Source organism: Vigna angularis, chromosome 5 (assembly GCF_016808095.1).
Source record: "Vigna angularis cultivar LongXiaoDou No.4 chromosome 5, ASM1680809v1, whole genome shotgun sequence".
NCBI lineage: Eukaryota > Viridiplantae > Streptophyta > Magnoliopsida > Fabales > Fabaceae > Vigna > Vigna angularis.
Window position 1 is genome coordinate 4082901 of NC_068974.1, and position 18146 is coordinate 4101046.

General features: G+C 37.0%; 1 protein-coding gene and 1 long non-coding RNA gene across 2 annotated transcripts; one reads left to right on the forward strand and one right to left on the reverse strand.

Annotated features, from left to right (window-relative positions):
- Window positions 1-6255: 6255 nt before the first annotated feature.
- On the forward strand, window positions 6256-10107 carry LOC108339144 (G-type lectin S-receptor-like serine/threonine-protein kinase At4g27290). Its single transcript, XM_052877932.1, has 7 exons — window positions 6256-7739; window positions 7847-7963; window positions 8269-8420; window positions 8514-8724; window positions 8848-9085; window positions 9165-9315; window positions 9465-10107. Exons 1-7 carry the CDS (start codon window positions 6464-6466, stop codon window positions 9762-9764), a joined length of 2445 nt encoding a protein of 814 aa, XP_052733892.1. The 5' UTR covers window positions 6256-6463; the 3' UTR covers window positions 9765-10107.
- LOC128196565 (uncharacterized) lies at window positions 6929-10846 on the reverse strand. Its single transcript, XR_008249004.1, has 3 exons — window positions 10724-10846; window positions 10197-10446; window positions 6929-7057 (listed from the first exon to the last, which is right to left on the reverse strand). It is a non-coding gene; the product is annotated as an uncharacterized LOC128196565 (long non-coding RNA).
- Window positions 10847-18146: the final 7300 nt, after the last annotated feature.

Consider the following 18146-nt stretch of genomic DNA (forward strand, 5'->3'; position numbering starts at 1 on the left):
TATCACGAATCATCCAAGTCAACATAAGATGTTGTTACTCCCATCAACTGTGCAAATGTTTGCATCGTACTAGTATAAATAGATGACCACGTTCGTGCCTCAGGATAACAGTGGGTTGAGGAGATGGTATTCACCATGGGCAAAGGACAATCTTCTTGTAACTTAACGTGCCATGATACAAATTACAATAGTTAATTGAGTTATAAGTAATTTTCAAATGAAATCACAAAATAAAACAATTACCTGCACAAAATGACATCCATGAACATGTCCTATACAAATTAACCGATGTTAAGTTATATCAAAAGGTGGTGTGGAACGTAGTGGGAAGATAATATAATTTTGAGATGATGACATACACACTAAGATGACATTATATCGGTTAGTAATTGCATAACTAATGTTTGGTAATGTCATCCACTTATTCATGTTAGTCTGTTATGAATAAAACAAGTTGTTAGATAAAATAAATATAATAAATAAAATACATAAAACAGGAAACACTTACCGTCGACTATGACTGCACCAACAAAGAGTTCCTCAGTTCTTCTAGTCTATCATACCCTCATACTAGGCTTGCGTATTCATCACGCCATTGACTGAGTTCTTTGTACAAATCATTTCTAATAACGGGCCATGAATCTTCTCCGAGTCCCAACGACGCAGCAATTCATCCATATCCACAGTGACCATCAACCACAACATCAACAACGTCCACAATGAAGGGGTGAGTAATAGAATGAAATTGGTCTATCATTGGAACTTTCTTTTTCTTCACTACATTTGGCTTTGATTGTAATTTAATTTTCACAGTTGAAGATTCTATGGTTGAATGAAAGGCATCGACATACTCAAAATATGATGGATCTCGTGTAGTAGACCTTTCTCTTCGTTGAACTTTACTTTTTTGAGCACCCTTTGTCTTGACTTTATGTAATGGAGGGACCATTGATGTCAATGTAGGACAAGAAATTTTAAGTAACTTTTGCTTGATGGTGACTTTACCTCCAATGTCAACCTCATTGAATCGTTCTTATACTTGTTTCAACTCATCTTTAATGGATAACTCGGGCTCGGTTTCATTTAATTCAACATTTGAGAAATGCAATCTTCGCCACATGATATGAAATTCACTGAGAGGGATCAATCCAACATCATACCATGCTAATTCACATGCACATGGGACACCAAATGTACGTCTCAATACATATCCACACTTTGATGAGTCCAATCCTATCTGTTGCACTCTTTCCAATTCCTTAGCAATGAGATCCAATGCATATCGAGAGACACGCCCAATAAGTTTTTATATATGTATCCTTTAAAAGGGTCACTCATGAGCAACAGACTTCTTTCAAATGACGCCTTAATCTCGTTGTGTTGTAGGATAACGACGTTATGAATACTATCCCAACAACAACAGAAATCACCCATACTATTTCCCAGAACTTTCTTCAGACTCCAATGAGCAGACTAAACCCTGAAATAAATAAAAAAACCATCAACAAGTGCAAATAAATATTTATCTACAAAACAAATAAATAAAATAACATTACAACATACCTATTTGTGGTTGTGTTCCCTAAATGCATTACTCTATTCGTCCAAAACTTTACAAAGTATGTACTGTACAGAATAATCCAAGTCTGATTCACATATTCAAAGAAAAAAGGCCATGAACTGCTCGCGTATTGAAAACCATTCACATACTCAGCAAACAAGCTCTCATCATTACAATCCATCACATTTTGCCATGCATCCATCAACACGCCCCAAACCTCAGTAGAATGAACTAACATTTTGCATTTAGCTTTATCATTTTTAAGGATGTGGAACTCACATAATAACATCTGATATGACTCAGGGAATACATTTGCAATGGCATTCATCAAAGCCAAGTCTCGGTCAGTGACAATGACTTTAGGACCACCCTCAAATGTTAAAAATAAATATTTTAGCTTTTCCAAAGCCCATGTGAAATTACTCTGCCGTTCAGTAGACAAGAAAGCAAATGCTGCAGAGAAGTTTAACCCTATAGACGTCATGCCCACAATCTCAAGCAATTTGGAAGTCTATATTTGTTTGTTTTATATGTGGAATCCATCAAAAAATACAACATTAAATGAGTTTAACAATTTCACCGCTTCAAGATGTGTCCAAAACAGGTCAGTAACAACCTCTGAATTGTCGGCACACCTACTCCAATGAATGTACTTATCCCGATCCAACAACATCATAAGTTGTTGTAGTTCAGTTCTGGACCCTCTCAATGATCGTTTATACGCTTGCCTTGTGTTGTAGATTTGTTTAATCATTATGACATTTCAATCATTATTTTGTTTGAGGGTTAATAAAATATTTGCAGGTGTAACTTTACTCTTTGTCATATCAACCAGTAATGATTGCTCACTCATATTTAACCTACCAGCATAAGGATGTCCAACTAAAGTTTCAGCCAACTCATGGTTGTGAGTGCCGTATACACTAGGCACTGCATGGGCTTTGTATTTCCGATATTTCCCTCCTCTTTCACATCCAAGTATGACGAACGTTTTTCTTCCCCGTACACCAGTAGCTATATCAGATATTACCACAACAAATCCTAAATCATAAGTCATCCCTCTTACCCAATCAATTAAGTGCTCCCGTGAACGAAATATTTCATTTGTGGTAAATTTATTTGTCAAATCTCTCTCTCCAACTTTTCCAATGAATGAAGAGAAATCAGATATCAAACTAGAACCAACTTGAGAATCCATATGAAGATATTCATCCATTTTAAACAATAATCACCTATAAAATTATAATAAGGCTTATTAATATAATTAATAATTAATCAAACAAATATAAAAGTATTAATATAATAAAATTATATATTTCATATAATTAAACTAATAAATAATTTTTTATATAATTATAAAATTGTTAAACAATACAAAAATCATATATAAAAAATATATATTATACAAAAACCCTAACTATATATAACATGCAAAATAAAAAAAATCTAAATATATACTAATAAAAATAAAGATCTTCAAAAATACATTATTAAAATACATCAAAATATATTCAAAAATAATATATCAAAACATATAAATTATATTATTCAAATATCTCCAAAATTAATATAAAAAAAATTGAAAAATAAACGTATAATCTTTAGACGGATGTGAGCATCCGTCAACGGATGTCAACATCCGTTTAAGGAGAAACGGATATCGACATCCGTTTTCCCTTAAACGGATGTTGACATCTGCCGACGGATGCTCACATCCGTCTAAAGATTATACGTTTATATTTTAGGGTTTATTACGCACCTTCACGCCCAATATCTGAACTTGCACCTTCAAGCACCACCACACCACCACCACACTGCATGGCTGAGGATGAATTGCTTTCACCACTTCCAATCTCACTAAGCACAAAGTCCACCACACTCTCACGTCACAATTCTATAAAGAAGAAGAAGTGGAACATGAGAGACAATCGAGGGACGAGAGGAAGAAGTGGAACGTGAGAGACAAGGAGGGAAGAATGATAAAGAGAAAGAATGTGCTTCACGTAGAGAAAGTTTAAAAAATATTAACCCTAAAATTTTAATAAGGGTAAAATAGGAATGTGAAAATAAAGAGAAGGGTAAAAGAGGAATGGAGTGGTGGAGGGAAAGTGGTGGTGGTGGAGGGAGCAACACCCCATCCCTAAACATAAAACCTCTTATAAGTAATATACTAAACAGACGTCCATAACTCTTTTACATATTGGGCTATTTATTTGGATCTTACATTATACAATGAGGGTGTTGCTCCCTCCACCACCACCCCTTCTCCCTCCACCTCCCCAACCCTCTACAATTTTTTTTAATTACAAAAATAGTCTTCTTTACTTTTAATCCTATTTATTTACTTTATTCTGAAACCCTAAATTTTTATCTATTTTTACTCACCCATTTTCACTCGCAGCTCCACCCTCAACTCTCCCAAGTTTCACTTTTTCTCTTTCCAGATTCCCACCCCGTCTAACTCTCACCGGATCCGTTTCTTCTCATCTCCCAACTCTTACTTCTCTTCTCCATATCCGTTTAGTTCTTCTTCATACTCTTGTCTCCATATCTGTTTGGTTTCGTGGTACGGTGGTGTGGCTTTTCATGGTGCGACGATGTAGGGTGTTTACGGTGGACATTCGGCGATGCAACGATTCCAAACGATAATGAATGTTTTATGACTAACAATAACGATCAAATTCCTCTCTTAAAGTTTTAAAATTTCAATATTTTAATTTTTTTATTTAAATGATTATATAAAATGTTTCAACCTTTTTATAAAATTAACTATCCTCCACAATATTTTTTCTGACAAATTATGACATATATTTCTTCCTCATGTATCAACATTTTTTTTATGTGAGATTGCTTAACTCTTCGTACGTTGGTGTGGGTAAAATAAACAATCAGAAAGTTCAAAAGATACAACAATGGAAAGAAACATAAAAAACAGAGAGACGGAAGAAAATGAAACATAGAAACATGGGTTCACCATTAAAATGGTTGTGTTGTTTGGGTGATGAGATCGAAGAGAGAAAGAAACAACATAATTGTCAATAACAAATGTTTGTTGGTTAAGCATAAATCAGACCATCGCATTCATATAGGGGATTGGAGTGGATAGAAGTTAAAAAATATTAACCCTAAAAATAAAATTATACTAAAAGGTAAAACAGGAATAGGAAGGTGGAAGGAGAGATAAAACAGGAATGGGGAGGTGGAGGGAGTAAGAGGTGGTGGTGGAGGGAGCAACATCCATACAATAGATAAGAATCAATGTTCGTGTTCGTAGTATTACAAGTGATTGGAAAACGATAAATATTTTAATTGATTTAAATACTTTTCAATTTTGTTTTTTATGTACGAATTGAAATTATTGTTTTTTTTTTTGAAAAAAATTGATAATTTCACATCAATGCACGAGAATTCAATAGACTATATAAGGAAAGCTCGTGCAAAATATACGTAACAATGTACAACGTGTAACATATACTTTGTAATTTATTTAAAATGGTTTGATTCAAAATTGATATCTATAAATTGTTGTTTTTGGTACGTCTGGGTGTTTCTAGTGGTTTTGTTTCTATCCAGATTCATAATGTAAGCAAAAAGAAAAAAAATATTTTAAAAAATAATTCTCGTATAGGCTTCGGTCACTACCAAAACCGAAACCTATTCTCTTGTCATGTTTTAAATAATTTTAAATAATTTAAAAATTTGCAAGACATAAACTTCATTTGCGCAAGGAACTGAAACATATAGTCACATAGACATCAGTTAAGTCCAACAAACAAAACCTATTCCTTTATTTCATTTTAAATCTTTTTTCAATTCTTCTAGGCTTTGATTGGAAGACAACCGAAACCTACTCTAGAAATGTAGCTTTAGACTGGGAACTCAAGTAAAAAACCTTCTATTTTTGGCTTCTTGAGTATATATAGGTTGCAAAGCTGAAGTATAATATCACATACTTATTTAGAAAATTAAGGATACAAATTGTCTAAATATAAACGTATCCATTTCCAACGTAGATGAGAATCTGAAGCCAAAAGCGTTAAATAAACTAATGGCCAGGATGCATATTTCTAGAACAACTAGAATGAAAAAAGTCCTCATCTTACCATTCCTGTTTACTTGTAAGTCTGCATAAGACATTGAAGAGTGACGCATGAAAATATCGTTTTCCACATAAATTGGTCAAGTCATCATCACTCGTGATTGTAACTAAACAAAAAGTCATTAAATATCATTTTCATCAATGACTTTAGTTCTCTTTATTCGCAATTCATCTTCCCCGGTGGCTGCAAAATCAATTAATGTCAAAAGGGACGATAGAAAATTCCATTCAGATATTTGTTGGTTCCATTATTTATACAATCGGTTACCACAATTCTCTGAAAAGCTTATGATTTTCCATACAAGAAAAACATCATATTTATGACACCTTTTTTAATCCAAAGTTTTAAAATAATAAACTCGTAGGACCTTTTTTTCCTTATATATATTATTTTTTATCATATTTTTATTAATTTGAAAGTTTTAAAACATACTTAGATTCGTGAGAACATTGATACAGCTTAATAATGTTCTTATCTATGTAAGTTACATAGAATTTCTCTTCCAAAATAACCAGGCTTCAAATATAAGGCACATTGTATTTATGAGTATCAGTTTAGATTGATATTTCCACACTGATGTCGCACCCATTTTTTCGTCTATGTGCCCAGCTTTTCAACTCAATACGTATGAAACCCAAGACCAAACATTATTTTGTCACACTTTGATTAAGTCATCCTACAGAACCTATTCCAAACATCTAGTTTGACTATTCCAAGTGTACACCTATTACCCCTTTATTTCCTGCATTACCACTATTCATAGACGTAGTAGAACAACTGAATCCTGCATAAACATATTTCAATGGATATTCTTTCATCATTGATCTTTGTTGCATGTGTACTTCTTATCCCTTCTCTCAAAGTTTTCATAGCAGCTGATACTATTCGTTTGTCCCAGTCCATCAGTGATGGCATGACCTTGGTTTCCAAAGGTGAAACATTTGAACTTGGTTTCTTCAGTCCTGAGAACTCAAAGAATCGTTATCTTGGAATTTGGTACAAGAACATCACACAGACAGTTGTTTGGGTTGCAAATGGGGCCTTGAATGACTCGTCAGGCATCTTAACAGTGAACAGCACAGGAAACCTTGTTCTCAGACAGCACGACAAGGTTGTGTGGTACACAACAACACCAGAAAAACAAGCACGGAATCCAGTGGCACAGCTTTTGGATTCAGGGAACCTTGTGGTAAGAGATGAGAGTGAAACAAACTCAGAATCCTATCTGTGGCAAAGCTTTGACTACCCTTCGGATACAATATTGCCAGGGATGAAGTTGGGACGGAACCTCAGAACTGGTATGGAATGGAGAATGACAGCTTGGAAGAGTCCTAATGATCCATCCCCAGGAATCTTTTATTGGGGTCTATTGCTTTATAATTATCCTGAGTATTATCTGATGAAGGGAACAGAAAAGTTTGTCAGAATTGGACCATGGAATGGCCTACATTTCAGTGGTATACCAGATCAAAAGCCTAACTCCATTTATGATTACAACTACATATCCAACAACGATGAGATATACTACACTTTCAGCCTCAAGAATGAGGCAGTGATCTCAAGATTGGTAATGAATCAAACCAGTTCTATGAGTTTTCGGTACGTATGGATGGAAGATGGACAATATTGGAAGTTCTATAAATCACTGCCAAAGGACAACTGTGACTTTTATGGAATCTGTGGAGTCTATGGCACTTGCACCATCACAGGCTCTCAAATATGTCAATGTTTATCAGGGTTCAGTCCCAAGTCAGCACAAGCATGGAACTCATCTGACTGGTCTGATGGATGTGTTCGGAATAAGCCATTAAACTGCACTGAGAAAGGCAAGCATGGGTTTGTGACAGTGAAAGGTGTGAAAGTGCCAGATACTACAAATACTTGGGTAGATGAGACAATAAGTCTAGAAGAATGCAGACGGAATTGCTTAAATAATTGTTCTTGTATGGCCTATACTCATTCAAACATAAGTGGTGAAGGAAGTGGTTGTGTCATGTGGTACGGTGATCTAATTGATATTAGGCAGTTTGACAATGATGGACAGGATCTACATATTCGAATGCATGCTTCAGAAATAGGTATACACAAGGACTTCATAATCTCAATCAAACTTTTCTTTATACAAGTACATTCGTCCATGTATTATCTCTTCTCTTATTTGGTTTTATCAAATTCAACCATGAAGGCCAACAAGAAGAGAACAAGAAACTCATAATATTAGTTACTTCCACCATTGTTATCTTTTTGGGATTGATTTTCATTGGTTGCTATCGAGTCTACATTGTCCGGCACAGCATAACCGGTAAAAATTACATTTAAATTTCGTTAGATGGATAGTTTTTTTTTTTTTTTTTTTCATTTTATTGGATAGTAATTGTAATTTCTTTTGTCTTGCTGTAATTTATCAGTCCTGTTTTTGCTAAAGTATAAGGTAGGAAAAATGTTTGAAAAATTGTATCCTGTTCATTAATAAGGCAAAATGAACAGAAAAGGGGAACTTTAAGCATTAATATTATTTATTCAACCTCTCTATAAAGAAAGGAAATATATGTCATGCTGCAAATTTATTACCTTGAGTAAACTGAACCCCTTTTTCCATTTTGTTAGAGTATTCAGACACTATACATTATCAAAATAGCGAAGGTAGTGAAGATGATCTTGATCTCCCATCACTTGACCTTTCAACAATAATCAATGCCACTAATAACTTCTCAATAGAAAACAAGATTGGAGAAGGTGGTTTTGGACCAGTATACAAGGTGATTCGATCTTTGTAATTTTATAGGAGAAGTACCTCAAAAATCGTGAATGTGATAAAAATATCTCAATTCAATATCTTTTTGATTATGTAGGGAAAATTAGTTAGTGGACAAGAAATTGCTGTGAAGAGGCTTTCAAGAAGCTCTGGACAAGGAATGACAGAGTTCAAGAATGAAGTGAAACTGATAGCAAAACTTCAGCACCGAAATCTTGTTAAGCTTCTAGCTTGTTGCGTTCAGGAAGAGGACAGAATGCTAGTCTATGAATACATGACTAACCGTAGTTTGGATTGGATGATATTTGGTAAGAACATTACTTATTCTGAGCAACTTTAGGGATTTCGTTATCAACCTTGGAGGTTATGAAACCTAAATTTTGAGATTTATAATGCAAATGTTGTGAATAAATTCAGTTCATATGAAACAGATGATACTAAAAGCAAACTGCTAGATTGGCCGAAGCGCTTCAACATTATCTGTGGAATTGCCCGAGGTCTTCTTTATCTTCATCAAGATTCTAGATTGAGGATAATTCATAGAGATCTTAAAGCAAGTAATGTTCTACTTGATGACCAGATAAATCCAAAAATATCGGATTTTGGTATTGCAAGAATTTTTGGAGGAGATCAAACTGAAGGAAACACAAAGCGAGTAGTTGGAACTTAGTAAGTATACCCCAATATCAATCTGTTGGGATTGTTATGTGACATTTGTTTAAATGGTTTCTATTTTGATATGTTGCAGTGGCTACATGGCACCAGAATATGCAGCAGATGGTCTTTTTTCTGTAAAATCTGATGTTTTCAGTTTTGGTATTTTGCTGCTGGAGATTATAAGTGGAAAGAGAAACAGAGGTTTCTATCTTGAAAACCAATATCCTAACCTTGTAACACATGTAAGTATGTCCCACTTTATTCATTTGCTTGAAACATCTGTGTTTTAGGAGAATGTACTACTGTTGGGATTAAGAAACACTTTTAAGCTTTTCCAACTTTGGTGTGTCATGGAACCATGTGACATGAATTTTCTTATTCCATGGTTCAGGCATGGAGTCTATGGAAAGAGGGTAGGGCTATAGAGATGGTTGACTCAAGTATAGAGGACTCATGTGTTTTATCAGAGGTTTTGCGTTGCATCCACGTCAGTCTCTTATGTGTCCAACAGCATACAGAGGATAGGCCTGTAATGTCTGCTGTGGTGCTAATGTTGGGGAGTGAAAGTGAATTGGCTGAGCCAAAAGAACCTGGTTTCTTCATAAAGAATGATCAAGCTGCAGCAACTTCTTTCTCAGGTCGAACTGTCTCAACGAATGAAATAACTATCACATTATTAGAAGCTAGATGAAAAGTCTCGAAAGAGAAACCAAATTATTGCATTGCTCATCACTAAAAAATTATTGAAGAAACTAAAAGGGTTTGTAAAGTGAGGTTTACATCTACTTATATACTCTAAATAGAATAGACTTTAACATGGTTCTGATACCAATGTTAAGAGGTGAATTTTAAGTTTAGCTCAACCCCACAAAATCAGCTTATAAGATGAGATTTGTCACTTATGTTTTTCAAGATGAGATTTTGACTCATTTATATACTTTAAATTTACCTTATATCTTGTGGACGTGAGACTTTTAACAATTATCAATAAAATATCCCATTTTATTTATCAATAAATATTTGTCCATTGGTGATTTCACTCGCAAATCTAAGATTAAGATTGTCAATAAATTCTTTTATCAAATGAGATCAAAATTCAGGTATTAATTCTTTCTTTAAATACCATTTTGTGCAAATTCTTCCCCTATCGCAGGTGGACCTTCCTTTTATCACTGTGGTCCAGCCATCGAAATGGGAGAGTTACTCCCTCTTGCTTCCTGCACTTCCTCATTCCCATTTTGTCCTGCATTAAGTTTTTTTCTCATAAAAGTTGACGTAAATCAAGATCCATTGAACGCATCTCTCACCCCTTCACTTCTTTAAAATCCTAATTCTGCAGGTTCCACCCCCTCACTTTTCTCTTTCAACAAAATCTACAAAAAAAAAATTAATAAGCTCAAAACAAAATAAATTAAAAGAGTTAAAACACAAAACTTGAATGGAAGTGGGAAAATCGTTCAGCCTTCAACCAATCTCGACATTCATGGACGAATCTTAAGATCTGTTGAAGGCTAAACAAATTTTCCATATTCGTTCAAGCATTCGCGTTTCTCTTCTTCTTTCTCTCACACAACACACCACATACATCTATTTAGAGAGCACATATAAAAAAGAAAAAAAAAAGAGGAAGCTTCAATCACAAAAATATACAAGGGAAAAATAAACGAAGAGAAAAAGGGAGCGGGTGGGGGCTCTATCTATGCGAAGAAGAAAGGAAGAGAGAAAGTGAGAGGGTGAAAGCTCTCTATATGAAGAAGAGAGGAAGAGAAAAAGTGAGGAGGTGGAGTTTGGGTGTAATTAGAGAAAAAGAAAAATAGGAAGTAAAAGCTAAAGAATTAGTTTTAAAAAAAATAAATAAAGTGTAATAAAAAATTTAACCTATAATATTCTTGAAATAAGAAAAAATTTGGAGAGACAGGGTTGTAGAGGAAGTAACTCTCTCGAATTGTGTGTGGTTCTTCCTTCATCCTTTTCGGAAGCCTGTTTCATCGACGCTGTCATTGGAGTCCGTGCCGTGAGGCCTGCTTCCATTTTGCTATATATAGTAACAATAAGGCTTATTAGTTTTGTTATTATCATTTTCATTAGAAATTTTTCCTGTAATTTTATCTTTGCACCTTCTTAAATTTAGGAATATAAATGCATCATATATTTCCGTAAGTTTAAAAATTTTAAATTTATTCTTTAACTTAGGACATTTAGTTTTAAACTGAGATTATGTAATCAAGAAACATTATACAATCTCAAATACTAAATATTAACATTTTTTTTGTATTGCAAAATATATAATAGAAAACATATTCTAAATATATTTTGAACTGTGGAATCTAAAATCTTAATAATAAAATTTTAATTTTTGGATAATATAATGAAAAATTAAGTTCATGAAGATGTAGTCCAGAAAGTGTACCAGAACTTTGTTTTCTAAAAAAAAAAAACATTAGGCCGAAAGTATTTTATAATCTAGAAATTATTAAACAGAATGAATTAACTAAAGGTTATAAGAGCTACTGAATTTCCAGACCTGCAAACCAATCTGGAGGAAGAAATCAATGCGAAAAAGTAATCTGCTTACTTCAATGCCTAAAAGACTGCTTCTTCCTGTAATCCCTGTTTTTCTTCCTGCAATCCTATAAGGTGTGGTACTCACCAAATTATCTCTTATTAAAAATATAATAAAAGTGTTTACACCTTTTTACTTTTAATACTTTTTAGATTGGATATTTCAAAAGGTATTTCTGAATATACTAAATTTCTAAAATATTCAATCTAGAATATATAGAAAAGAAAATTTCAGAATGAATGTTCCAAAAGGTATTTATAATTTCAGAATTTTATTTCTTTTAAAAACATTTAATCCAGAATATAAATTTTTTTTAATAGGTGTTCCAAAAGATATTTCATGATTTGAAATATATTGGGTGTGAAACCCTAAATAATTAGCAGTAATAATTCCCTGTCACACCCAATTAATACACACCATAATCCATGCTTATCTCATTAAAAATCCACTCCCAACTCTGATTTTCACCTCTCTGCTGTGCACGGAAAACTGGACCAAAATCATTTCTCTGGAAGCATTAAAAACGCACCAATCTTTACATGCAAGCACGCCACGTGTTGCGGAAGAAGTTTCTAAAATCAGAGTTTGGGTGCAGGTGTCGGCTTGAGACACGTTCGTTCAAACGAGCGTGAGATTTACAAAACCAGATTTTTTGAAAAACTCTCTCACCTGTATCACTCATCTTCTTCCTCACGAAACACACCCATTCATCTTCTCCAACTTCTCTCTAGAAACCTTAAACTTCTCTCTACTGTAATCCTCACGTTTCTCCTCCGATCCTATTTCCAGCACCGTAGGAACGTCCGTTGCACTGAGAGCTATCCACTGGACCGAACAGCTTCAAGGACTGAAACTGGTAAGTCCCCTTCCATAGCTCGTCCTTAGGTTTCTGGAAAAACTAGGGTTCATAGTTGCATGCAAGCTTGTAGTCTCAGTGTTCTGTATTCTGTGGTTAGATTTGTTTTGGAAGAGTCAAGAACGTAAGAAAAGCGTAGTTGGGCGAAGCCACTTTTGCATCTAGGACAAGTTCGGTTGCCAATCCGGGTAAGGGAAGCTTATATGTTTAATTTATACTGTATGTTATATGATCTGATGTGCATGTATGAATTGTATGATGTTTGAGCTGTATGGACGACTACTGTTATGGAAAATGATTTCTGATCTTTGCTTGATCTGCATGTTGGTTTGATACGTATGAAAAATGGATGTTATGGTGTATGAAATAAATTTGTATGTTGATGTTGAATATGAAGTTACTGGAATGAATGTTATAAAATTTATAAATTGAAAATCATATGAATTATACAGTATAAGTTTAAATGTTTGAAATCTGGAAAATTCTGTTAAGGTTGAAAAATCTGAAATTCATATCATTCCCTATGATAAATGACGCTCGTCACCGTACGGTCTTAGACCGTTCGGTTTTCCTTAAAATAACTTAGAAGGGAATCCTTTCATTTGGAAAGAATTCCGCTCGAGAACGAGCGTCCCCAATTTGGTGTCTGAGCGTTCGGTTCAGCTCAGTTATATAAATATTTGAAACTTTATAAATACGTAACGCTCGGTCTTTAACCGAAGCGTTCGTCCTTAATAGCGTTCGGCCTCATGTCGAACGTTCGTCCTTAATAGCGTTCGGCCTCATGTCGAACGTTCGTCCTTAATAGCGTTCGGCCTCATGTCGAACGTTCGTCCTTAATAGCGTTCGGCCTCATGTCGAACGTTCGTCCTTATTCTCAATTCTTTAACGAACGTAAATAGAGTTCGTCCAAATATTCAATATTCATTCTCTTACGTTCGTTCAAATACTGGCATCAGTTCAGTATATACCAAATTTTACAAAGGAAATTTCTAAGTCTTATTGAGTATTCTTCTTATATTAAATCTGGTCCAAGGTATTTATTTTGAAACCTTCTAAGTACCAATACACTTCAAATTGAGTCAGTGTAGTTAACTGGTCAAACAGAGAGTCACGTCTGTCCACCCAGTACTATATTTGAACGTTCGTCCTATTTCTTTAAAGGACTGAACGTTCGTTCTTTTGTACTCTTAAAGTTAAAGATGAGATTGATTATGAATTATGATAAATTACAGTGCGAACGTTATATCAAGTGATTTTATGATTATGGAATTTGAACGAGCGTTCCAAGGAGGAACGTCTCAGATGTATTAAATACTAAATTTGGTAAAGTATGAACATGGATAAGTTAGGCCAGGCTTGGTCCATCCTGATATTCCGTGATACTCATCTTCACGTAGAAGGGGGTAGTCATGCGTGGGAATGGCAGGAGGTTCTTCGTTCATCGCTTAGATATGGGCGAGGGATTAACCTCGAGTGGTAGCTGATTAGGTATATCCCGGCTAGTACACCACTCGGGTGCAAGGACGCTTGTAACTACATGGTTCATACAGTCCGGATGGTCTGTCTTATATACGTATTTCTATGATTATTATTTGATAAGTTACATGTTGTATGTGTGAATCGAAATGCAAATGTATATGTTAATTGTATAAATTAAATATTATAAGCTTACCCTTGCATTTCCATTGTGTTGTCCACTGTCCATGTACGTTCGTCTTGTCTTGCAATGATCATCCGTGTGGATGTGAGCAGATGGTGGTGCATCTCTTGAAGAAATGCTGGAAGAAGAAAATTTGGAAGATGCAAATCTAGTTGAGGTGGAAGTCAAGGCCGAGCTTTAGAAGCGCTCGTTAGATTAGTGATGTAAATGGTAGAATAGTTGGACGTGCGGTTAAATGTTTTGTAAAACCGTTCGTCCTGTTTATCATTGAATTCTATTTTGAACGTACGTTCTTCTGTACTGACGCCGTTCAGCTTCTTTTAAATCTGTGTTAATGCAAAGACTGTTTATGTTACTGTTAATTGTAATTAATCCTGAATTATGGTAATTACGGTATTTTGGGATGTTACATTAGTGGTATCAGAGCAGTTTTGTTCTCTTAAGGACATTGTAGGGTTATGAGTGCACTGTGTTTTTGATGTGTGCTTATTGTATGTTTAATGAGTTATTATTATTTAACTCTTGGACATAATGAACGCTCGTTTTTCTCTGTGTCCAGAGAACAAATGGCACCTAGACTACCTCCTCCACCACAACCGAACGAGCCTGATACGTCCAACAACACTAGGATGTTGGAAACTGTAATTGACAGACTTCAACAACAAAATACCACCCTCATGGAACAAAACGCCACATTGATGCAGCAAAACCAAGCTGCTATGCAGAGTCTGGAGGCCTCTCGTGCAAATTCTGAAACCACGCAGAGGCAGTTGATGGAGATACTTGCAGCAACTAGAGGTGCGTCTGGAGCATCCTCTTCAAACGCTGCTCAACCAAATGCTGAATGGAGTTTGGAGAGTTTCCTTCAGCATCACCCGGCTAAATTCAATGGTAAGGGCCTCCCTGATGAGGCGGACCAGTGGCTAAGAGACATGGAGAAGATCTTCAATGCCAAGAGGTGTCCGGAGGAGAACCGCTTGGCGTACACTGAATACTTGTTGTCTGGAGAAGCAAGCCACTGGTGGGCGAGCGCTAGGGCCATTCTGACGGACGCTCGACAACCGATCACTTGGGAAGTGTTCAGAAACAAATTTTATGAAGAATATTTCCCTGACAGCGTCCGTTTTGCAAAGGAAGTTGAATTCTTGCAGCTGGTTCAGGGGGGTATGTCGGTTTCAGAATACACCAACAAATTCAAACACCTTGTCAGATTCAATACAACGGCCACAAATGAAGAATGGCAGTGCCGTAAGTTTGAGAACGGACTGCGGAGTGACTTGAAGGTTTTGATCTTCAGTTTATGCATAAGAACGTTTCCTGCCATGGTTGAGAGGGCCAAGGTGTTGGAGAAGAACATGGCGGAAGCTGAACGACACAAGAAACAACAAACAGTAAGGGGACCGATCGTCTCAAGGAGTAGTGCCAATCAGAGGGGGTCTCCTTACGTTCGCCCTAGTCAACCATCTCATGCAAGCGGATCACAGGCGATCGTTCCTGTCGGGCAGTCTGGACAAGGGAACGTTACTTGTTACCAGTGTGGAGGGCCACATTATAGGAATGCCTGCCCCCAACTAGCTGGAAGAAAGCACTGCAATCTGTGTAGAAGAAATGGACATCTGGAGAGCGAGTGCAACATGGGCGGACGCGCTGTGATGAGGCCGCCGAACGCTGGAAGGAACCAGCAAGGTAGAGGTGGTCGAGCTCAAGCTGTTGGGCGTGTATATGCAATTACTGGGGCGGAAGCAGCAAGTTCAGGTACACTTATCACCAGCACGTGCTTGTTATATGGAATGCAATGTTGTGTATTGTTTGATTCGGGGGCAACACACTCCTTCATATCGAAGGCGTGCGTTGATAAGTTGGGGATAGCTGAGAGCGAGATGCATTTTGATTTGGTGGTGTCAACACCAGCTGCTGGTGAAGTTAGGACGTCTACCATGTGTGTTAGATGTCCTATTGAGGTAGAAGGACGTAGGTACAAGGTGAATCTCATCTGTTTGCCTCTCAAAGACTTAGAAGTAATTCTAGGAATGGATTGGCTAAATACCAATCGCATTCTCATAGATTGTGGAGCTAAGGAGTTAATTTTTCCTGAAGAAGATGAAGAGGAGTTGAGTGTGACGCTCGGTCAATTGAAAGAAGACATTATGGAAGGAGCAAGCTGTTTCCTGATTATGACGCATGAGGATCAGGAGTTCGTAGGATTGGGAAAAGAACGAACGTCCGGAGAGGGCAGTATTGAGCGAGCAGTAATAGATGAGTTTCCGGATGTTTTTCCTGAAGAGATCCCTGGACTGCCTCCTGTTCGTGAGGTTGAATTCACCATAGACTTGGTAACAACGGCAGCACCTATCTCAGTTCAACCTTACCGAATGGCGCCTGCAGAGTTGGTGGAACTCAAAAATCAGATTGAAGAGTTGATGGAGAAGCAATTCATAAGGCCGAGCGTGTCACCATGGGGAGCGCCTGTGCTCTTGGTGAAAAAGAAGGATGGCAGCTCTCGTTTGTGCATAGATTACAGACAATTGAACAAGCTGACCATCAAGAACAAATACCCGTTGCCAAGGATTGATGACTTGTTGGATCAACTGCATGGGGCAACGGTGTTCTCTAAGATAGACTTACGTTCGGGATATCATCAGATTAGGGTGAAAGAGGACGACATTCAGAAGACAGCGTTCAGGTCTCGTTATGGACACTACGAGTATGTAGTGATGCCATTTGGAGTGACGAACGCTCCTGCAGTGTTCATGGATTATATGAACCGCATCTTCCGGCCGTACCTGGACAAGTTCGTGGTCGTTTTTATAGATGATATTCTCATCTACTCTAAGACACAAGCCGAACATGAAAAACACTTGAGGGCAGTGCTGAGCGTGTTGAGGGAAAAAGAGTTGTATGCAAAGCTGTCCAAGTGTGAATTTTGGATGAAGGAGGTACAATTTTTGGGGCATGTGGTCTCGGCTGAAGGTATTTCCGTGGATCCATCTAAGGTGAGAGCAGTGTTGGATTGGAAAAGTCCGCGTTCGGTTACGGAAGTGAGGAGTTTTGTTGGACTTGCGGGCTACTATAGACGCTTCATAGAGGGATTCGCCAAGATAGTGGCTCCGCTTACCCAGTTGACTAGAAAGGATCAGCCGTTCGCATGGACTGATCTGTGTGAGGAACGTTTCCAGGAGCTGAAAGTGAAGTTGACGAGCGCTCCTGTACTAATCATTCCGGACACGTCCAAGCCCTTTGAAGTGTACTGCGACGCGTCTCATCAAGGGTTGGGCTGTGTGCTCATGCAAGAGAGACGAGCGGTAGCGTACGCGTCTCGTCAGTTGAAGATTCACGAACGCAACTATCCAACGCACGACTTGGAATTGGCAGCGGTCGTCTTTGCACTGAAGATTTGGAGGCATTATTTGTACGGATCGACATTCCAGGTTTTCAGTGACCACAAGAGCCTCAAGTATTTATTTGATCAGAAGGAGTTGAACATGAGGCAGAGGCGTTGGTTGGAATTCTTGAAAGACTATGAGTTTGAGTTGCTCTATCACCCTGGAAAAGCCAATGTAGTGGCGGACGCTCTAAGCAGGAAGGCAGTGCATGTCTCGGTTATGATGGTGAAAGAGTTAAGTTTAGTGGAGAGTTTCAGAGATCTAAGGTTACAGTTCGAATTAGAACCTAACAGCATCAAGTTCTGTAACCTTAGAATATCCAGCAATGTATATGATCGTATCAGGATGAAGCAACGCGAGGACGAGGACCTGGTGAAGATTTTAAGTACGCTCGGTTCGGATCAAGCCAAAGAATTCAATACTGGGACGGACGGCCTATTACGATACATGGATAGGACGTGCGTTCCTAATGATGGCGAGCTGAAGCGGATCATATTGGAGGACGCACATCATAGTCGTCTTAGCATACATCCTGGTATGACTAAGATGTATCAAGATCTTAGACGTTCGTTCTGGTGGCCTGGAATGAAGAGTGATGTCGCTCGTTT

Excerpts from the sequence above, each read along its gene's own strand:
- LOC108339144 (XM_052877932.1), top strand. The coding sequence starts at position 6,464 with ATGGATATTCTTTCATCATTGATCTTTGTTGCATGTGTACTTCTTATC. Across the intron at positions 7,740-7,846 it reads AATGCATGCTTCAGAAATAG|GCCAACAAGAAGAGAACAAG; the intron begins GTATACACAAGG and ends TCAACCATGAAG. Across the intron at positions 8,725-8,847 it reads TTTGGATTGGATGATATTTG|ATGATACTAAAAGCAAACTG; the intron begins GTAAGAACATTA and ends CATATGAAACAG.